Genomic DNA, 22,843 nt, shown 5'->3' with positions numbered 1-22,843 from the left:
ACTGACAGGACCCCTGCTCCAGATGAGGCAGAGATGCCCAAGGTCAGGCACAACTGAATGAGCAGACAGGGCAGAGGAGGTTGGCAGGGCTCCCAGCCTGGGCTCTCCCTGCCACTACACAGCTGTACCAGCCTGGCTCTGGGTCCCAGAACACCCTTCTGCCATGCCCACCCCAGCCTTGGAAAGAAGTCTGGGAGAGATGGGATGCCAGAATCCAGCTTCTATGCCACACTGAGCACTCTGCCTGCATCTGAAGCCTCACAGGGTGGTCAGCTCTGACCTAGGACATATCCCCAGTTTGATGGCACCTGGGATTTGTCCGCTACCTTGAGTTACCTCTGAGAAAATGTCACAAAAACAGCTCTAAGAACTGATCCCTGCCAGGGCAGGAGGACCCTGCCCGAGGACAGGGTTCTACTGGCAGCTCTGTCACAGACAAGGACAACAAGGGACAGAGGAGCAAGGCCACTTGTGCAGGGCCACAGAGCACGATGAACCAAGATTCAAATGTGGCGATCTGCTCTACGGCCTCTGTCTAGGTGTGCTAGGTCCTAGGATTGATGAACTCACCCTTCCTTGCGTGTCCACAGGACCAAGGAGGGCAAGATGTCTAAGCCCTGTCCACCGCTCTAAGCCAAGAATTCTCAGGACCAGAGTTTGCCTTTTCCTGAATAATTGGCTGACCACAGTGAGCTAGGGACAGGCCCCACTACAGTCAGGCTGCTGGAAAGAGCAGGCAAGGCCTGAGCCTCCAGGAGAATGGAGTTGTGACAGCATGAGACCCATGAGACCAGAGAGGCTGTCAGGAAGGTGGCATCTTCAGAGCTGAAGTGGGGAAGGCAGTGGGCAGGAGCTTGGGACAAGGACCCTCAAATGCCCTGAAGATGAAATCAGGCTCTAGCTACAGCCAGAAGGAAAACTGCCCTCCCTGCCACACACTCATACACACACACAGTTATACACACATCCTACACACACACATACACACACCCTACACACATATGCACACCCCTATACACACGGCTGGGGTGCCGCTGCTCCTCTGACCAACACATCTCCAGGTCACAGGCTTCTTCTGAACCTGCAGTCACCTCAGCTGGTTAGACCAGCTGGCCCTGATCTGACCGGGCCTGAGCCACGCCCCTCCTGGCTCAACAAGAAATTCAGGTTTTCAACTGGTACAGAGCCAGGAACACAACCAGGAAGGTAAGGGGCATAAGAGCTGTGCTGCTGTGCACACAGCTGCACCTGTGGGGCACACCACCTTCTTTCCCTCTGCCCATTCCTGAACCTACGACCGCAGAGGGAAAGGCCACTGCAGGAACTTTGCCTGGGACATAACAGAAAAATCAAGAGACTGGTGTCTGCTCTGCAATTGCCCCGCCTCCCTCCCTCATCTCCTTCTTCAGGAATCCATTCCTTGTCTCCTCTGTCCCCTCTAATGTCAGGACCTTCCCTGGTGCTCTAAGCAGACCGGGACCACCCAAGAGTGTCAGTTTTAGGCAGAGCAGAAGCCTTCCTTCAGCAGGACAAATGGCCAGCACTCGAGAGTAGCAGCTTTTCCCAAATGAGCATAAATTCCTTAGATGGCTGCCTAGTGGGGCACCAGGCTTCCTCAAGGAAAGCTAGGAGTTGCACAACTGACAAATGCTCATAGGGTTCCCACCTACCCTGATGCATTCTATCCAGAAAGCCCAAGCTGATGTCCAGACATAGGGAAGACAGAAAGCCCAGGGGTAGAGGGGGGCTAGACAGCGGTAGCCCTAGCCTGAGAACCACAAGTGGCTTCTGCCCACATCCCTAGCTCCCCAGAGGTCCCCACCCACATTGCCTCCTCTAACCAGCAGTGAGGGAGGCGGCAGATATTCCCTGTACAGGAAAGAAGGAAGTAAGATGGATACAAAAAGAGAGTGAGACCTGACGCCCCCTACAGAGTGAACGACAGGATACCAGGCCAGCTCTGGCCGGCTCCCCATCATGGGGCTGGCAAGAAAGATGCCAGTAGCTTGTTGCGGTAGCTTGTTGCTGCTTCCGGGTGTCCGACTCTTCCAGTGCCTCGACTTCCGGAAACCGTTCTCTACAAAAACTATTCTCCCCGACTTAAAGATGAGCAACTGTGGCCCAGAGAAGGAGACACTTTGTTCAGGACTACATGTCACTTCAAGAAAGCCTCCTCAGGCTGGAGCCAAACCTGAGTGACTTACAAAGCAGGCTCTTCATAACATCTGGGGAGAAAAGAAGCCAATGAGGAAGGGAGGCTGACTGACAGCCGGGGAAGGTGAGAGAGAGGAAGGCTGGCACTCTGAGGCAGGAAACTCTGGGTGCTAAGAAGCTGAGGGGTTTGGGAGCAAGGAGAAGGGTGAGGCAGGGAGGCAGGAAGGCTAGAGGGACTGAGAAACTGGGAACAGGAAGGCTCAGTGCCTGGGCCTAGGAAGCTGCAGGCAGGGAGGATAAGAGAGAGGGACAGTGAGTAGCTTGGGGGCTCAGATGTCATTTAAGAAGAATCTCTAAGAACAGAGAGGTCGTCATAATGACCAAGAGAGGTTTCTGCAAAGTGGAACCAGAATGAGCTGTAAAGAAAATGGCTTTTTGTTCTGCTTATAAACTGTCAGGCCCAAGAACCCAGGAAATAGGACTCATCAGAAGCACAGCTGCCTTGGGCCTATATTACCGTTGGCCAGAGGACAGGAAGCTGGCTGGGCATCCAATGGTCAGGGGCTGGATAACCTACTCCTGACCCAGGCTGCCCTACTTCCTCCCCTGTAGACCCTGCCCTCCCCCCCATACACACACACACACTTAAGTCTTCCATCACATCACTCCCATGGGATCTTCTCAGCCCAGTGGGCTCAGGTCTAGCCTGCCTCCTGACCATGACTGAAGCCTGACTACTGTCCTGAGGACCCCACTCTGATGTCTCCATCTATGCCAACCACATGTTGCTGTGACCTAGCCAAGGTGGGCAGCTTGCCCTTCCTCTTCAGCTGCAGCTAGAAAGGCAGCTGGAAAGAAGCCAAAGAGGGAGGATGAAGGAGAAGGGAAGGTTTCTGAGCTCAGGGGATAGGGCTCTTGAGAGGGCAGTGACTCCACTACTCCACTGGGTCACACCTCAGGGGCTCGACAAGTCGCCAGCCTTCCCTACTCAGCCTGGGGCTTCATGAAGCCCATTCCACACTGCAGCCCACAGTCTTAGGAAGAGGTCAGGGCAAGGTCAGTGTGTGCTGGCGGGGTGGGGTGGGGGTGGGCAGCAGGAGGAGGCTCAGGTGTCCACCCTCCCTCCTGGGAACCAGGATCTCACAAAGGCCCTTTAGAGCCGGCTCGTTCCCCACACCTTGATGAAGCAGACCGCAGTAGGGCATGGGAGAGTAGAGCCAAGGTCCTGTTACTAGGTCAGAGAAGGAAGCCAGGGTCAGAAGCTCTCAAAGCCCCAAGATCTGAGGCCAAAGAAGCCAGGGCCCTCTCCCTGGAGTCAGGGAGGGGCTAGGAGCCGGACTCCTGGATGTGTGGTCCCTTCTCTCAGCCTCAGTTTCCTTCCCTGACAGGTAATGCCCAGGGTCTGCTGTTGGAAAGAAGGTAGAATTTCATTTTTCTCCAAATGTCCAAGGGCCAGAGAGACTGGGCAGTACAAATCCGACCGCTGTTTGCGGCTGAAAGCAGAAGTTTGCATGGCTCGCAAGCCCTCAGAACTAACAAGCCATGTTTAGAAGTGGGGTGTGCTTCCCTCGTGTGCCCCAGGTCCCACCTGCTTTGTCACTGACAGAGGGAGCCTGATACCCAAGCCTCTATGTGGCTACACTGTCCCCACTGGCCTCACCCTGCAGCCAGAGGTGCCTTCTCTGAGAATAGGGCAGGGCCCCTGTCAGTGGCTTCCCCCTGCCCCCATCACCAGCATAGGAGTGATGTCTGGAATGGGTCGGGGACAGTGTCCTCTAGGGCCCTGACACTCGCTCGGGCTCCAGGAACCCCACACTGCAGACCTCCTCTGCCCATCTCACACACAGGACTGAGAACCAAGCCGTGTCAGACAACTATGTCTGCTTAGCGCGCAGTTCTTGGGCTCTAGAGCAGGCTGGGAGTTGGAAAGGCCACCTACACTGAGGGTACAGGCTGGACATTGGTCCTCTGCTGTCCCGTCCAGAGAGTACATGCTTCCACTCGTACAGGAAGTATGACGCTTTAAAATCAGCAAAGTAAACTTGCACACAAGGCTCACTCATAGCACGGCACACACATCTCAAATGACCGCAGGAAGGAAAGCGGAGGAGGTCTGCAGTGCCCACAGTCCATGAGGGTTCCATGCCTTAGAGGTCTGTCCAGGCAGACAGATGGCTGCCTGTGGGATCGGGGCCCATTCTTCTCGGGCAGAAGGACCAGACACTAACCTTAGGCCGCTTCCACCTGACTGTGGGCCCTGGGGTGCCTTTATAGTAGAGGGAATCGTCGGTGGCAGGGAAGAGGGGGTCCTCGAACAGCACCTTCTTGCGCAGGCAGGCCCGCTTCAGCGCTGAGTAGTTCTGGTCCTCATAGGCCTTCGCACAGGAGAACATGGTGACCACGTCCCCAAGAAGGGGAGGCACCTAGAAGAGAGGCAAACAAGAAGACCATCAGCCACAGGCACCATAAGTCCCTGTTGAGCTCTGACCACCAGATGTACTCCTCTCCCAGCAGCCTTCCAATAATACAGGAGGGGGGGAAGGTGGCACAGAGAGGGGCGGAGGCCTGCCCAAGGTCACACAGCTAATACCTGCTATAGGGCAAAGAGGACACGGAGTGAAGCACCCGTCTCAGCGACTGAGGTTCTCTCCTTTCTAGTGTCTGAAAGGCAATATACCAGGCCCTCAGGCCACCAGTGCCTGACAACCAGGGCTGGTCCGGGCCACTCCCACCTCACTCTCCCTGTCTTATTTAGCCAGGCCTTCCTAAGACTCTGGGACTGAGTCATACATATGGCCACCCTCAGGAGCTTGTGGCCAGAGTCACACCCACAGGACTTGGCTGTGGACAACTCAGAGGTGTCTTCCGGTTTCATTCCTGTCCAGCAGTGGGGGGCGGGGAGGACCCTGTCACAGGTTGCTCCCAGCTGTCACCCAGTCCCCACTTCAGCAGTCTGCCTACTCTGTGCACCTAGACACGTAGGGAGGGAGCAGGCTCCTAGCTCTAGTCACTCCTCACGGGGTCAGGAGACCACCCTACGCCCTGTACTTTGTACACTGACTAAGTTCAAGGGACACACATGGCACCAGGTGGGGGGAAGGGGACAGGGATGGGGCTAGGGATACAGCCACCCATCAGGAGTGTTGATAGGGGTCTGGTCTTTCACACTCCATCTTCAACCTCTCCAAATCTACTCATCCTGGGGCTCACCGGGGACAACACTTGTTGCTTTATTGGGGTTCAGGCTGCCCATGAGGGAAACTAAGTCAGAATTCTTAGAATGCTTTCTGGGTAAAGTTTAATAGTAGGACTGATGTAGACACTAATTCTGACCCAACTACTCATCTACTAGGTGGAAAAGCTGCTCGGCCTCTTTGAACCCCTTTGCTTCATCTCCAAGGTGAGAACAAGCAAGGTTGCTTCGATGGGAGAACCATGCCATAATGATTAGCCAGAGGCAGAGGGTGGAGGAAGGAGAGCAGAGGGGTCAAGTCTCCTCTCATTCCACACAGATTCCAGCTCTGTGGCACCCACAGTGTGCAAGCCATTGAGTAAGAGGTTCATGTCCACTGTTGAGAGCAACACCAGGTGGGCATGCTGTCGCCATTTTAGAATGAGGGCTGAGGCTCTGTGAGGTGAGGCACCTTATCCATGTGCTCATGGTGGAAGCAGAGGACGGGAACCCAGGCCTCAGGTTGAGGTGACTCACTAGTCAATGAATGTCTCACAACCCTCAACTGAGCTGCAGCCCAAAGGGAAGGAAGACAGGGCATTCTCCAGGGAAGAGAAGGAAGAGGTGACATTAGTTCATGCGGACTCAGAAAAACAGCAAGAAGGGTCATTGTCCCACCGGCTGAGGGCAGGCGGGAGATGTCTCCTAATGCATCTGCAGCCACTGTAACCATTCAGGATTGCTCTGTGACTCAAGCCAACCATTACGTTCCCTGGTCTCTCCTCTGCCCAAGGAGGTCGGTCTCCTTGGCCTTAGGCCTCCCTCAGCCTTGGAGCCTTAGGAAAAGAGAAAGTGGGGGCTGGAAAGCCTCTGGTCCCTCAAGCACCAAACAGGTTCATTAGCCCTGCAGGCGTTAGGAGCCTGGGCTCAGGAAGCAATTTAAGCCTCAAGGATTAAATCAGAGAGCCAGAAATCAGCCACTGTGATTCCAGTATTTCAGAGCCCAGAGAGCCCAGAGAGGGGGAACAAGTCAGCTGAGATCACACAGCCAAGATAACAAATGAGGCTTCTGGCTGCTCTCCAGACCACAGAGTCAACAACACCAGGAGGCTCCGCTCTCCCAGGAAGAAGAGATGGGGCAACCAGGAGCTACTGGGTGAAAGGAAGCAGAGGTGGGCAGGCAAGGAGGGCATGGAGAAACAGAAGTAGGCCACCAACAGAGGCCCGGGCATACCTGTCACACACATACACACACACACACACACACACACACACACATACACACACCATCCTTGACAGGCAGGCCATCCCTAGCCTCCTTCTGGAGTTCTTCTGGGATCCAGGACCTGGCCTTTACCTCCTCAGCCCCCTACTCACTCACTCTCTCTCTCTCTCTCTCTCTCTCTCTCTCTCTCTCTCTCTCTCTCTCTCTCTCCCCCCCCCCCTCTTTCTGAAGGCAGAAAACCCAGACTCACACAGCTGCTTCTCTCCCAAGGCCCATGCTCCAGGTATGACCACTTCTGTCCTTACCTGGGTTAGAGCTAGACAAGGCCCCGTTGATGCAGTGGAGATGCAGAGACAAGATGTTAAAGACAGGCTGCCGCCGCCCGGTCCCCAACTGTCTGCTGTCCACCTGCTTCGATTTCCCTGCAGACAGACACCCTCGAATCCTTTACCCTGGTGACCTACAGGTGACCTACATTCCTGTAGGTCCCTCAAGCTGTGAGCTCAGGGCATTTGCACAAGCCTCCCCTTCAGTCTTGCCTTGGCCATCTGGAGCCCCAGGAAACCAGCGCCAGTTTCATTATGCTCATTTGGATACTCCTTGTCCGTTTTCCCAGCCCACTCTCTGAGGACAGGGCCTACAGCAAGTGTCTCTGCACCCCCACATTCAACAGTGAGGCGCTGGGATTCAGTAATCAGATTCAGATCCCAGCACCCACATGGCTGTCCATAGGTCTAACGGGGCATTCAAAGCTCTCTTCTGGCCTCCACAGGCATGAGGCTTGCACATGGTGCCCAAGCATACATGCAGGGGAAAGAAAACAAAACCAAAACAAACCAAAAACCACTCATACACATAAAATTAAACCGAGAGAGAGGAGGGGGTGGGGCTCTAAAGGAAGTTGCTTTCAGTCCGCATTCAAGCCATCTGGAGCCACCCACCTCTGCCCACTGGGCCAGGCATCCGTTTGCCTCCTGGCCTTCCTGATGGCTGTGTGCCAGCTGGGGCCCACACCCCACTGTCCAGCCTGAGCTGGCTATGGCCCTGCCCTTCAGGCACTGTGACTGAGCCCGGGTTACAGGGCCCCAGGGCTGGACTAGCTGGAGGCCTGTGCAGGCCACACAGCCTACAGAGTCTTTGTCAGAAAGAGAAGCCTCTACATGAAGAAATAGTGGAGGCAAGGCAAAGAACCAGAGGGCAGGCTGAGCCTGAGTCCAATAGCAGGGGCAGACAAAGCGCTGAGAACGGCCCAGGCCCAGCGAGAGGCCACACCCCAGTCAGGCAGTGCCTCCTAAAGTTCTGGTCACTGAGGCACTGCCAGGGCAGACAAACAGATCAGTGGAATGGAGCAGAACAGCATCCACACGGTCCACAGGCATAAAGACACCACGGCTTGGTGCACTGAGGGAAGAACCATTGTCTTAATGAATGATGGGTCACTTGCTCTCCACGCGGAAGAAGAGCGATCTTGACCCTACCTCACACCACACACAGAACAAGAAAACAGCAGTGCAACTCCACCCCTGGGGTTGCCTGCAGCCAGCATAGCACAGCTGGAGAACTGGCCCAGCCGTTAAGAGCACTTGGTGCTCTTGCAGAGGACCCGGGTTTAGTTCCCGACACCCACGTGGTAACTCGCAACTATCTGTAACTCCAATTCCAGGTGACCCAATTCTTTCTTCCAACCTCCACAGCACTAGACACATGTTTGGTACACAGACATACACGCAGACAAAACACCCATACACATAAAATAAAATAACAACAAATTTTAAGTAAGCAACAACAACGAAAACAGCTGAATGTAAAAGAAAGAGTGATTCCAAACATCCAGCAAATAGAAGGCAAAGTGCTGGGCTTCACAGATCAGCAAGAACATACAAGACCATGGCAAGTCACCATCACATCCTACTAGGAGGGTTAGAGCGACAAGCACCGTGGCACGATAGCTCACACATGTCCAGCGTGCAGGCTGGGTTCCATCACTGGCTCAGTGATGGGCTAACCTGGGTTAGCGTGTGTGAAGACCTGGATTCCATGCTAACAAACAAAACAATGACACTTCAAGTGGAGCTCTGACACCTGGCAGGGGTGGCCATCTGCAGTCACTCTGCAAAGCTGCCTGAGTCCCTTCTGCATATGAGCAACACATGTTGTATTGTTTAGGTAGTCTATTATATAGTCTCTCTGTGAGATCATATCAACTATCTCCCATAGATTCAGAGAGACACAAGAATGTTCAGCACAGATATCTTTTTAAAGATTTTTTTTTTAAAGCCATGAACTCCTGATCCTTCTCCACTGCCCACGTTCGAGAATCCCAGATATCAAATCCTGAACTAGCACAATAGAATCTGGTATGTTGACATCAGAAACTATTCAAGGACTACAATAAAAAAAAAAAAAAGGGCTGGGTGAGAGGTTTTGTTGTTACCTTCAAGTAATAGAAAACAAACCCACGGTCATATGCAACCCCACAGATGGAGCTCACAGGCCTGGCATCCAACAACAGGGGCACTGCCACATGATTTCATTAGATCACACTGAAAAGCAGGGCAAACTGCTCTGATACCAAAGCCAGGAAGGAAAGCTACAGGCAAGCTAGAGAGGAGGCTCAGAGGTGAAGGGCACCTTCTGCTCTCTTGGGGGACCTGACTTCTGTTCCCAGCACCCACATGGGGGCTCACAACCACCTATAATTTCAGCTCCAGGGGATCTAATGAGTTCTTCTGGCCTCCTCAAACATTGCATTCAGGTGCACATACCCACCCAATACATAAAAAGAAAAAAGCAAGTAAGTTATAGGTCAGAGGTTTCTGAGGAACACAGACACAAAATCTGTCATTTCAACAACACAGTCAATTACTATGTGGGTTTATATGTCACAAAAAAAAAGAAAGAAAGGAAGAAAGAAAGAAAGAAAGAAAGAAAGAAAGAAAGAAAGAAAGAAAGAAAAGCTTTAGCAAAGGACTAGGAACAGAAGTTCCCAGCACCTGAAAAGGACGCTCATTGTGACCCAGGGGCTGGAAAGAAGATTGATTCAGTAGTAACCGTGGAGCTGAGTGTGACGGCTCCCACTGTGATCCCCGCCCTTGAGAAGCTGAGGCAGGAGGATAGATTAAGAGTTGGAGGCCAGCTTAAGCTATCCAGTCAAATGCTGTCTCCAAAGACAGATGAAAACCATACAATCCTCTTGTCAAATATAAGGAAAACATTTGAGAACGCTCGGCATCAAATCAGGGAAGTAGTGCTCAGAATTCATTAATAAAGAGGAGGGTAACACACAAAACCCAGATGTGCTTCTAGGCAAACAACAAACTACCCAAAAATGAAAGAAAAAGCTAATCTTTTCACCGATGCTACAGAAAGAAAACAAAGCAAAATGCTTCAGAATAAATGTAAACAGGGAAGTGAAACCTTCACAGTAAAACTGTAACGGAGAAAAAAAGACACGAATAAATGCTACATATGCTGCGCTTAGGCTGGAAGGGGAAGATGCTGGAAGAAATCATCTTGAGGCAACACTACCCGCGATCCCATTCAGCACAATTCCAAAGACTTCCTCACAGAGAGAAAACGGAACCCTAAACCCCATAGGGACCCACAGAAGACCCTTGAATAGCTTAAGCAATTTTGAGCAAAGAGGACAAAGCTAGAGACATCACATTACTTGTTGGCTAAAAACAAAAACAAACAAACAAAAAAAAACAAAAAGAAACTTCAGGGACCAGAGATGTAGCTTAGTTAGCGGAATGCTTGCCTAACATGACTAACACCCAGGGCACACAAACCAAATGTGGTGGTCCATGCCTCCAATACCAGCTCTCGGGATACAGGCAAGAGCTCAGGAGTTAAAAAATCATCCTTGCCTATACAGCAAATCTGAGGCACACCTGTGCTACATAAGACTGTGTCTCAATAAATAGGCAGACAGACAGACAGACAGACAGACAGACATATTCCCCAGTCCAGGCATCAAGCTGGGTATGAGGTGCATTCCTCTAATTCCAGCATGAAGGAAACTGAGGCAGCAGGATTAGGAGTTTAGGGTCAGCCTTGGCTACATGAGATCCTGCCTCTGTGTGTGTGTGTGTGTGTGTGTGTGTGTGTGTGTGTATGTGTGTATCTTAGTTACTATTGTTGTGACAAAACACCACGACCAAAAGCAAGTTGGGGAGGAAAGGATTTATTTGGCTTACAATTCTACATCACAGCCCATCACTGAAGGAAGTCAGGGCTGGAACTCAAACAGAGCAGGAGCTGATGCAGAGGCCATGGAGGATGCTGCTTACTGGCTTGCTCTCCATGGCTTGCACATCCTGCTTTCTTAGACAACACAGGACCACCAGCTCAGGGATGGCACCACCCACCATGGGCTGGGCCCTCCCACATCAGTCAGGAAGAAATGCCTTGCAGCCTGATCTTATGGAGGCATTTTGTCAATTAAGGCTCCCTCTTTTCAGATGACTCTAGCTTGTGTCAGGTTGACATAAACTAGCCAACACACACATTCACACATGCACACACGCACACACACACACACACACACACACACACACACGCACACAGCAGAACTATGATCATCGAAACAGCATGGCACTGGGGCATGAGACCAGGAACAAAGGGTTCAGATGATCAGATACATGTTTAAAGTTCACTGATTCTCAGCAAAGGTCTCAACGTCACCCACCCATCAGTGGGAAAAGGAACTAGACTCCCATCAAGGGGGTGGGGACAGGGAAACACACATGCAGCGGAGTACAGTTACACCCTAATTTCACATATGCAAAATCTAGCTCATATGCATTAAAGGCCAGAAACTGTACAGTGTAAACTACCACAGGAAAGCCCGGAACTGCATGACGCTGGTCTGGGCAGTTACCTTCTTTCTCTCTGTCTCTGTCTCTGTCTCTGTCTCTGTCTCTGTCTCTGTCTCTCTCTCTCTCTCTCTCTCTCTCTCTCTCTCTCTCTCTGTCTCTCTCTGTCTCTCTCTCCTCTCTTTCTTTCTTCTTTTTTCTAAAAGATTTATTTATTTAATGTATATGAGTACACTATTGTTCCCTTCAGACACACCAGAAGAAGGCATCTGATCCCATACAGATGGTTGTGAGCCACCTTGTGGTTGCTGGGAACTGAACTCAAGACCTCCGGAAGAGCAGTCAGTATTCTTAACCACTGAGCCATCTCTCCAGTCCTCTCCCTCTCCGTCTCTGTCTCCCTCTCTCCCTCCCTCCCTTCCTCCTTCCCTCCCCAAACCCTGTCTTTCTTTGGATATGATCTCAAAAACACAGGAGACTAAGGCAAAAGTAGACAAAAAGGCTGACATCAAACAACAGAGTTTCTACACAAAGTGATCCATGGAACAAAACAGCCCACAGAATGTACAGCCCACTTCTGATAGGAGACTGATTTCTAACATAATGAGGAGCTCATTCAACTTAGTAGCTGCATAGCAGACACAGCTGGAAACAGGCAAAAGACTTAAACAGATGTTTCTCAGAAAAGAAACATGAACGGCCATCGGGTATTTGAACAACAGTTCAACATCAGAAACCATCAGGAAAAACAAATTAAAACAAAAAAGATGGGCTCTTTCATTACTGGTAGAGTCCTCCAAAGACTGAGTGAGGATGCGAAGAAAAGGGACCTGTGCAGCCACCGTAGACAGCAGCACTGTGTATGCACCTGTAATCCTAGCTTTAGGGAGGTCAAGGCAGGAGGAACATGAGTTCTAGGTCAGCCTTGGCTATATATTAAAGCCCTGTCACACTCATAAACCATTCTAAAATAGGACTAGCCTGGGCTAGCAATCCCACTTGTGGGTCCATATCCTGAGGAAATGAAATCAGCCTGGTGAAGAGACGTCTGCGTACCACACTCATTACAGCAGAATCCACCCAGAGATGGGAAGAACATGAGTATCCATCAACAGACGAATGGATAGGGAACGGTGGACTAGGGGCTGGGGTGTCGCTCAGTTAGGTAGGGTGCTCCCTTAGTGTGACTCCCGGAAGTATGCAGAATGGATGCCTGCAGTCTCAACACTAGGGAATTAGAGGCAGGAGGATTTAGAGTTCAAGGCCAGACTCCACTATACAGAAAATTCAGGACCAGCCTTGGCTAAATGAGGCCTCGTCTGAAAAAAAAAAAAAACAAAACAAGGGCCAGTGAGATAGCTCAGGGTAAAGAACCTTGGCCTGAGTTCAACTTCCAGAACCCACATAAAGGGAAGGAGAGAAGGAGGGAAGGAGAGAGGGAGGAAGGGAGGGAGGGACAGTGAGAACTGACTTCACAGAGCTGCCCTCTGACCTCCACACACCTGCTGTGTCATGCCTCCACTCCCACACACACAAAAAAATAAAAACAAATATTGATGCATTTTAAAATGCCAGCGTCACCTGTAATGGCTACTGTGTCAGTCCATTTTCTGTTACCGTGATAAACACCTGAGATAACTATCTTCTAGTGAGAAAGGTTTCGGTGACTCAGTCTGGAGTGGCTCCAACCCATAATGGGGGAAACCCTTAAATTCAGGCCTCCCTCTAGTGTGGGCTGGAAAGCCTGCTGGGGACCTCGAGGTGAGGCAGAGCCTGGAAATCCATACTGATTTCGAAGTGAAAGCAATTTGGGTTCCGCAGTCCTCTTCAGTAGCACGCCCTCGGTAACCTAAGGACATCCCCCCACCTTCAAAGGGTTCGGCCACCTAAACACATGGGCTTTTGGGGAACCTTCCAGACCCAAACCATGACACTATCTTTGCTTTCCAGTCAAGTGCACTCAGAGCGGCTAGGGGCCCAGGAAAGCAGATATACTGTAATCAGTAATCTTGGGGGCCCACTGTGGTCGGTGCTTCCAGGAAGGAGGCAGGTTACAGGAGACAGAGAACTCTGGCTACTCTTTTGAGATGGAGCATGAGGTGTGAGACGTGTTAGAGCGAGGGGCCAGCGCGTATAAGGTCCCGGGTTCTATCCCCAGCACTGTGAGCGGGAGTGGGGCAACCCCACTTTAATTATTCTTAGTGTATCTATCTCTCAGTCCTGCCAAAGCTGTAGCCTGCACCCCACCCCCAGTCCTCCAGCTCTCTCCATACTGAAGAAAGCAACTGTGAAAGGAAAGCAAGCTCAGGTCACCCAAGCATCCAGGCTGCTGGCTGTAGAGACTTCTGGCTGTGGAGCTGAGGCAGCCAGGCCCAAATGAGTCACCTAACCAACACCAGGCAGGCTGGCACCCACAGTGGGAAATCCTGTTCTTCTTCCCTTCCCTTATCGCTTCTGTTGGTGTCCGATTCCCTCTCCACCCAGTGACAGTAAGCCAGGCGGTGCCCACCCCTCTTAGGCCCTCAGAGCGGGAGGCCAGGGACAGACACATGGAACACAGAGTCTGAGCTACCCCTAAGGGATGGAGGTCCAGGAGACTTGGACACCTCCACATATACACAGAGAGAGGGAAATGTTTTCTTGGCTCTGTGTGGCCCTGAGTCAAAAGCCTGACCCCACAGCTGTTCCTCATTTGGGACTTAGCTCCTGCTGAGTGTCATAAGGAGGCCAGAGCTTGGGGGGACTCTGTAAGCAGGAGGATGCTGGGGAGGAGTTGGGTAGGGGGAAGGGTACTTCAGTCCCTGGGCTCTGTGGGCTGTGGGCAGTGACAGAAGGAAGCTGAAAAGGTGGCCAAAACCCTGAGGAGAGGCTTCTTGCACAGGCTCTGCCTTGGTGACTAACTTGCCACTGTTTGAGTTCTCAAAGACTCACTTTGCAGGAAAGCCCTCAGCCTGGGCAACACAGGCCAGAGGGTCACCCTTCTAAACCTCACAGCCCAGCACCATATGCTGTGGAGAAAGGCGGGGTCAGGGGGATGCAGTGTGTGTTTCCAGCAATACAGTGTGTCCTACCAGGGTGGGGTGGGGACAGGATGCTGGCAGCTCAGGATACAGGTGCCACCCACTCGCCCCTCTCCCCCTACCTCCAGAAGATGGACAATCTGATGAAAAAGCTTGACTTGGTCATGTGACCCCAGTTCTCCTGCCCTCTCTGGCTTGTAGGTTCTTTCCATGGATGGTAGGGTATCGATGCCTTAGCACATGATTTCTAATCTGGTGGGCCTGTCACCAGGACAGCCAGCCCCCCAGGCTCTCCCCATTTGCATGGGCAGGCTGTGGCCCTAGCTCCACCTCTTTCCAAAAGTGAGGGTTTGAAACCTAATGAGTAATGGTACCCAGTTTTCAGATGGAGAAACTGAGGTGCCCTTTCTCAACTCAAGTTCCTGTACAGCTTTAGAAACAGACTAGGCTGTTGCCACTGCCCAGAGGGAAGGAGAAAGAACATTGAGGACAGAGGCAGGAACCTGTCCTATGTCACAACCAAGTTCTGCCTGGCGCACCACCTCATTCCCAGGGTCCTGTCCCTGCCCCTGCTCTGTGCTTGGCCAAGGGGACAGCAGGGGTCAAACAAAACTGTGCCCCAGAAGTCAGCTGGAGAGACAGAGACCCCAGAAGGGCCTAGGAGTCTGCTCTTGTGTGTGTGAGGAGCCCAGTGTGTGGACTTGAGAAAGGTGTAGGGGCAAGAAGGAGGAAGGAGCATGCTGGGAGGAAGAAACCAGTTAGGCCAGGCTGAAGGCCAGGGTGTGGAGGGAAGGGAAGATGAAAGAAGGAGCAAGCGAGCTCAGAAAGCCAGGCTCAGGACGTAGAGAGTAACTCACAAGGAAGCTGAAGGGAAAGAGAGGCCCCGGGCACTGGCAAGACTCGGCCCAGGCCAGTTGGCTGCACTCGGGAGAAGCACCTGACATGACATGAAAAGCAGGCCATGGCCTGCAAGCCAGGGCACCCTGGGGTCAGCTGGGTTCCTTCCTTGGAGACTCAGAGCCTCCTAGTGTGACAGACCAGGTACCCAGGCGAGTGGCTTGTGGGTGACCCTTCCAGGGCCCATGTACTGTCGAAAGCTGAGCACCGTTCTTACCCCTAGCAGCCTTGGATGCTGAGTCCCCGCCCCATGCCCAGGTAGAGACAAACTGAAGCTCAGGGCACCAAGCCTGAGCTTGCCTAAAACGCCACACTCCTAAAACAAGGAGTAAGGACCAGGAAGGGCCAAGTGGTTCAGCTCTACTAACTAAGGTCCAGCTCCTTCCCTCACACAGATTCCCACCCAGCAGACCTTAGCATTCTCTCAGGCCTTTGGTTTTTTGTTTGTTTGTTTGTTTATTTTGTCTTGTTTCTTTGTTTTAACAGTCTCACTATGTAGCCTTAGCTGGCCCAGGATGGAATTGGCTATAAAGACCTCAAAAATCTGCCTGCCTCTGCCCCATCCCCCACTCCAAGTGCTAGAGTTAAAGTCATGTGCCACCACGCCTGGCTTACCTGCCTCTTAAAAGGTGTTGGTGAAGGTTCAAGGACCAGCCCTGCACTAGCTGTACTGAATGCACATCTCACACTAGACACACTCTACCCTAAAACCACAGCACTGTCCTAGCAGGATGAGATCAAGTCACTGGGGTGACCTCAGGGACACGGTGAGAGAGTCCCCACTTCTGACATGGATAGGCTCTGGCTCCCATGGACTCAGGCTAGGCACCAGGGTCAGAGACAACACAGCCCTAGGTCTTTCTGAAAGGAAGCAGACAGAGGACACATTCTGTCACTGAGAGTGACCTCATGAGATATCCAGGACCTTGACTAGGAAAACAGTCCTTGTAGGCACCAGGGAATTGGGGGAGTGGGGGGGGCAGTGCAGATTCTGCAACAACAGCACAATCAGTCCTTCTCTGAGCTGATAATGACACACAAAAGCATCCATATGGCAATCCTTAGCCCCTGCGGGCACCATGTACCACTAAAGGCTAGAAGATGGATAGGGAGAGAATCCGGGATGGGTTCTAATAGTAACTGTAAATGTCCTTATAAGAGAGAAGCAGGGGGGCTGGAGAGATGGCTCAGCAGGTAAGAGCACCGACTGCTCTTCCGAAGGTCCTGAGTTCAAATCCCAGCAACAACATGGTGGCTCACAACCATCTGTAATGAGATCTGATGCCCTTTTCTGGTGTGTCTGAAGACAGCTACTTAGATATAATAATAAATTAATCTCTAGGCCAGAGCGAGCGGAGCCGGCCAGAGTGAGCAGAGGTCCTGAATTTAAATTCCCAGCAAACAAATGATAGCTTGCAACCATCAGTATAGCTCACAAAATAAATAAATAAATCTGGGGGGTGGGGCAGAGCTGGGTACATGGCTCCATAGCAGAGTGCCTGCTTAGCATAGACCCCATAGGTTCTGGGGTCTTTCTTCACCACTGCCCTGAATGAATGGATGGATGAATGAATGAATGAATGAGTGAATGAATGAAGCCATGTGTGGCAGCATACGCTGGCATTCCTAACACTTTGGAGGCAGAGGTATGACCATGAGGAATTCAAGGTCTGAGGTTATTCTGAGCTACAGGAGACCTTGACTCAAAAAAGAGGGGAGGGGAACAGGGAGCCACCAAGACTGGTCATTGAGTAACGGCACTTGCTGCCCAAATCTAAGGACCTGGGTTCCATCCCCACTGCCCATGTAAAGATAGAAGGAATAACACAACTGCAGAACCCTGTCCCCTGACCGCCACTTACCAGCCATGGCATGTGCCCAGCCAGACACAAGCCTCGTGCACACACAATAATAAATAAAACATAATATAAATAAAAACAGAATGATAGGGAGGCAAAGAGGCTTGGGTGCAGAAAGGGGAAAGGAATGAGCGGATGGACTAGGAACTGAGGTGACTCAGTTGCAAGGAATGTCAGCAGCCCGCAAGAGCTGGAGGAGACAGGGAACATGGTCTAGCCTGCATTTCAGTCCCACAGGGCTCATCTCAGACTCTGACATTCCGGACAAGGGAAGAATGAATTCACATTGTCTTAAGCTTCTGACTTTCTGGCCTCTTGGGTTCAGCGATTATAAGGAAAACACCGTCACTGAGGAACAGGGGTTGGGGTGAGTGATGGGGCCCGACTGTTACTACTGCTTAAACTGCCCCCAGTGTATCATGAACCCCCCCGTTACAGTTACTAGGGAGAAGTCATGGAGTCCCACCTCAGGCTGACTGCAGGAAACCATCCAGTTGGGAGAGAGGGTACCATAGTGCAGGATGACTGGCTGGGTGGGAGTGGACATATGAGCAGGCTCCCAGACCTTGTCCCACATCTGCGCACACCTGGTAGTGACAGGCACCTTGATGCCCATGAACAGGCCCTGGTCTGTTCTGGCCACTGGCACCTTCTGTACCTGACCAGGAGCCCCACTGAGACATAAGATCACAGGATGCATCCATAGGCCACCCTACTCTTACAGCCAGCTCTGGGAAACCTGGAGGCCCAAGGACCATGGTCCCAACAATGACAATGGGGTGTGGCAGGCAACTCAGCCATCACTGGGCAGCAAAAACACATCCTACAACCTTATATCCAAGCTCAAGAATGGGCTTCAGGAGATCCAGGCTGGTACCTCCAAAACACGTGGCCCATTCTGCCTTTAGTGATCAAGGAAAGACAGAGCCTGAGGCCTAAAGGAGGCTGGTAGCTCCACCTGATCTAAGGCAGATCTACCCAGAGAAAGAGGCTACCAAGGTGGGGGTCCTGAAGGCCAAGGCTGGGGACCTCAGGGGACTATAAGAAAACAAGAATTGAAAGGAGGACTTGGGTAGCTGGGAGGGGCCCCTCGGGCACTGAGAGATAGGGGAAAGGAGGGCTCAATCAGCAAGACCAGCTACAGAGCCCAGCAGCTGCTGCCCAGCCCACAGAGATACTTGGAGAAGGTGTGACAGTCTGCTGTCTGTACCTGGGGACAGCCAGAGCTCACACCTATGAGCCCTTTGCAAAACATACCTAGGGTACCCCTCAGCTGCCCTACCCTGCTTCTCCCAGGGCATGGGGTGGGGAGGATTTGGCCAATCTGACAGAGAACAATAAGCAGGAACTTAGAAGTGATTGACAGGTCCTTTCATTCATTAAAGCCAAGATGGGCCTCCCACTTCAATAGGAAAAACAAAACAAAACAAACAAAGACCAAAAAAAAAAAAAAAAAAGGAAAAACCAAACCAAAACAATAAAAACCAATGCTGACCAGTCCTCTTGCCTGAAAATGACCCTCTCTTTAATCAATGAAGGGATCAGGGACAAAGCTGTCAGCTGGCTACCAAACACCTCATAGTAAAGTGCCTAAGTGACCAGATCTAATGTCACCATCATCACCCCTAAGTCTCTGTGACAAGGTATTATTTAGCCTCACTCCACACACCAGGGGAAACTGAGCCACAGGCAAAGCTCTCTACTTCAAGGCCATGGGCAAGCAGGAAGACAAGGAGACAGTCTGCAGGAGGAAGAAGACAGGCCGTTCAGGCAAGAGGGTGGTGGAGAGTGGCCTCCCAGCACCTTTCCAGAGGGGACAAGGAAGGCATCCTTTTGGGGGGACCAGATCTCAGAGCCATCCTAAGAGCATTCAGGGAAATTTGAGAAGAATAAGACAGAGACAGCAGAGGCTTCCGAGAAGCCCACAGATGTCCCACTGAAAGCCACAGGCTTCCTGCCACCAATGCCCAACTGCCACCTGTTTGGTACTATTTCAGAGGCAGACATTGCTCTTACCCAGTAATGGGCCTGTGAAGCTTCCCCTAGACCTTCCACTCCTGTTCTGGGAGCCCCAGAGGGTTCTCTCCTGACTTGCCACACCTAAGCCTGCAGTGGGTGCTGAGAACAGCCAGAAATGGGGTGGGGCTCTCCCTACTGTAACCTCTATAGCAACCTCTCCCCCAGGGTAGCCAAAGATGGTCCTTGTCAGACACACCCACCGTCCAGACTGGCATTCAATGTCACACCCTGTTTGTCCATGTGCTTTCCTGGCTTGACTGTTTCGTAGTTTGGACTCTATGGTCCTTTCTTCACCTTATTGGACTTTTCCTAGTCCTTGTTCAGATGAACTCTCATCAACTCCCAGGCAAGGATGGCCCCTGCCTTGTGCTTGACTCTGCCTTCTTCTCACCATGCCAGTCAGGAGCTCATCTGTTGGCCCTCCATCCTCTCAGTGGGAAGAGAAGCCTCTTAGGTTAGGCTCCACCTAGGCTTCAGCTCTGACCCAGCCTAGGGCAGTAACAGCAGCTGGGCCCACCTCACCCAACCCCCCTGGTCTTCTTCACCTCCACCCAAAACACTAAGCCTGCAGCAAGGACCAGCAAGGATCCAGGGAGGCCTTAACCCTCCCTTGCACGGCAGAGCTTCCCAGGAAGATCTCCCTGAACACTTAGCTGCCCTGGGCATTGGCTGAGTGTTCCACCCTCTGGCACAGAGGAGATCAAGGCTTGTGTCTTGGGATCCTGGGTGCCGGTTCTGGCTGGGTCACCTTAGAGGGAGGCTGCCTTCCCTTCTGCTGCTGGGGCTCATCTGTGTGAAGTCTGGGGCTGACTCTCACCACAGGAAAGACTGCCAGGGGAAATGAGCACCTGTTAATGCTCTTCAGCCCCACTCCACCCCTGGGCCCCCTTACGGGGACCTTTCCTACACTCCCCACCCCCAATCCTGACAGCTGGAGGTAGGATCGATCCTGAATACTCTCTGAAAAAAGCCAGTTTCTGCTAGACCCGCCTTGCTCCCAGCGCCACACACCCAGCCCTGAAGGTAAGGAAGAGCCCCCCATTCAACTAGGGGGTTGTGGCCAAGAAGGGGTGAAGGGTCATCTACCTGGGATCTTTGGTTTCATGCCTACCCCAAACCATGGGATGTGGACATCTAGAAAGGTTAGAAGGTTTAATGGGTTGAGGAGCACAGGCGTGGGGACAGGAAAGGGGACCTTTAAGGAAGATTAGAGTCTAGCTCACCAGTGATAAGCACACCCCAGCACATCTGCACTGGGAACGCGGCCTCAGAACACCCAGGTGGAGGTGAGGTTGGTCTCTCACCCAGGGCTGCGGGTGGAGGTGGGGATGAGCTCAGGGGCCCGGGCAGATCTTTGGGGGGTGGGGTGGGGGTGGGGCTCCGCCTCCTAGGCCTGCAGGCCAGCGCTCAACTTCCAGCCCTGAATCCGCAGGATGTACAACCCCTGCTCGGATTCGTGTTCCCAAGGCACGCACTGGCCCGCGCTGCACCTGCACACACACCCAAACGCACACTAATGTGCGCTCGCACACGCCTCCCTCCGCGCAGCGCCTCCTACCTGCCGCGTCGCCGCAGCTGGAGCTGGACTCCCGGGATGTAGAGCACAGTGCGGGCACTGGAGCGGAGGCTAGACCAGCCCGCGCCACAGCCTGGGACTCTGCGGGGAGATGATGCTCCGGCAGCCCGCAGACGGGGGTTGGAACTTGGACCCCGGGGCTTCGGTCTGTCCCGCCCCTCCTCTCAGCCTCCTCCCATTGGAGGCCAGAGGCGTGGTCTCTCGGGGTGGGGCGGGGCGGGGAAGGGAGGTTGTTGCGCATGCGAACTAGAGAGGCTGTGTCTCCCCCGGGGCCGCCCAATAGCGCTGGCTCGGAACTGGAAGGGTGGCCCTGACCCAACACTCCTTCAAACCCCACTCCAGTGCTGTCCGCGATAGGAGTGCATCCCGGGACGTTGACTGCCTACCTCGCCATTGGCCTTGGAGGACCTGCGTGCCCCACCAAGTGCTGGCAGAGAATGTTGGCCGACTTGGGGTATGCATCTTAGCCGGGCTCAGACAGGGCCAAGGCAGGGCAGCTGAGAATGGGAAGACCCAATGAGAGGAGAACCACTCCCTTTCCATTTGTATCCAAACACCCATTCCCAAGATTTTAGCTGGAGAAGAGGAATGTAGGCCCTGGTGAGGTGTCCAGAGGGCCCCAGTCAGTTAAGGGAAGCTGGCCCTATCCTGTCCGGTCCTGTCCTGTCCTGGGCATTTATCTGCTCTGAGTGTAGACTAAAGCAGCAGGGCCCAGATTTTTGACTCTCTCTGTCTGCCTTCAGAAGGCCCTGGAATACACCAAGCCTTGGTTTCTTACTCTGTAAAGTGGGAACTGCAGTCTCTTCAGACCAGGCGGTTTGGGGGAATCCCAGGGAGATTTATAGATGACCTAGGCTGGCCAACAGTAGGCTGGGTCACTCTAAGGCCACAGAGACAAAGCTTGCCTGACCTGGTCATCCTGGTCGCTCACAGGTCAGAAACTCAGGCCCACTCATCCCTCTAGTTTCCTGGTCTCTGTTAATGATTACCTCAACCTCAGTCACCCGGCCCTCTACCTCACCCCTGTCCCTGGCCACATAAGTGTAGCTCCATCTGGTTACCTGACTGACCAAATAGTTTCCAACCATGTTGCTGTTCCCCCCACCCACCACCACCCACACACAATGTTCCAAGACTGTGCTAGGTTCCGCTCTCCATTTACCCTAGTCCTGGCCTATGGCTGCCAGCCCAGGGTTTTTTACATTCTTTCCATCCCCACAGAAAAGCTCTTCTATTGCCTCCACACAGCCTCAGCATGTCTCTGTCCAGAAGCCCTTGGTCCACAAACCAGATCTGGATCAAGGGCTCACTCCACCAATTACCGAGAAAGTTCTTTATCCTTCCCTGGTCTCAGTTTCCTTGTCTGTAAAATGGGCTTTCTAGGAGAAGCACATGGTGATTGTGGGGTCAAAAATGTCCAAAAGGTTCAGTCAAAGTCCTCAAGCAAGGAAGCAGGCAGCATTGCCTCTGTCAGGGCACCTCTCAAATCTTCCGAGATAGAGCAGGGCTCATGTCTGGGAAAGAGTGTTCTTCAGCCCACAAAACCATGGTATCCAGAGAATGCTCTGACTCTCTTCTATAGCTCGGAGTACGGAGCCAGGAGAGGGGTACTATGTGTTGGTTTCATTCGTGGGCTCTGCCTTGACTTCTTAGCTGTGTGGCCTTGGACATGAGACCTGTACTGCAGAACCCACAGCGGCATCCACACTGCAGTCATGGGGTCTCATTGGCTTGATTCCTGGGAAGTCCTTATGGGGCCCTTGGGGCCCTCTAGCTGTTACTGTCCTCTAGCCCAGCCTGTTCATTGTATAAAGATACAGTGTCTCCAGCAGCAGAGACACATACTCTGCATCATGATGTTTAGGCCCAGGTGCCTTAGAATCATCGGGCTTAGACTGGGAGGCCTGTCTCAGAGCCCATCTCTGGCAGCGCCCACCTTCCTGAGAGATGAGGGAAGAAACCTAGAGAGACAGCGACCTGTCGAGGGCATCTGGACTTGAGGGAGCAGAGGCTCTGATCCTTGGGGAGCAGAAGATCAAGGCATGCCAGAAGAGCCGGGCTGCCTACCTAACAAGGCTTTCTGGGGGGTGGATGATGCATCTTT

At 52.6% G+C, this 22,843-nt stretch overlaps 1 protein-coding gene across 3 annotated transcripts in view; it reads right to left on the bottom strand.

The window, feature by feature from the left end:
* The window catches only part of Capn5 (calpain 5), a 59,993-nt gene extending 39,081 nt beyond the window's left edge, over nt 1-20,912 (bottom strand). The window contains exons 1-2 of one of the 3 annotated variants that reach the window (XM_021167937.2): nt 20,722-20,912; nt 4,383-4,577 (exon numbers count right to left, since the gene is read on the bottom strand). In XM_021167937.2, coding sequence (XP_021023596.1) covers nt 4,383-4,547 — 165 coding nt within the window. In that variant the 5' untranslated portion in view covers nt 4,548-4,577; nt 20,722-20,912. Of the gene's footprint in view, nt 1-4,382; nt 4,578-4,744; nt 4,807-6,856; nt 7,411-20,721 lie in introns of those variants that run through there. The other 2 variants (XM_085841511.1, XM_029479915.2) reach the window with 2 other exon arrangements.
* Between the last annotated feature and the right edge of the window lie 1,931 nt (nt 20,913-22,843).

This window comes from Mus caroli, unplaced genomic scaffold (assembly GCF_978045245.1).
Source record: "Mus caroli unplaced genomic scaffold, Mus_caroli_1 scaffold_8, whole genome shotgun sequence".
NCBI lineage: Eukaryota > Metazoa > Chordata > Mammalia > Rodentia > Muridae > Mus > Mus caroli.
Note: the sequence above shows the minus strand (reverse complement) of the source record. Positions and strands in the feature narration are given on the sequence as shown.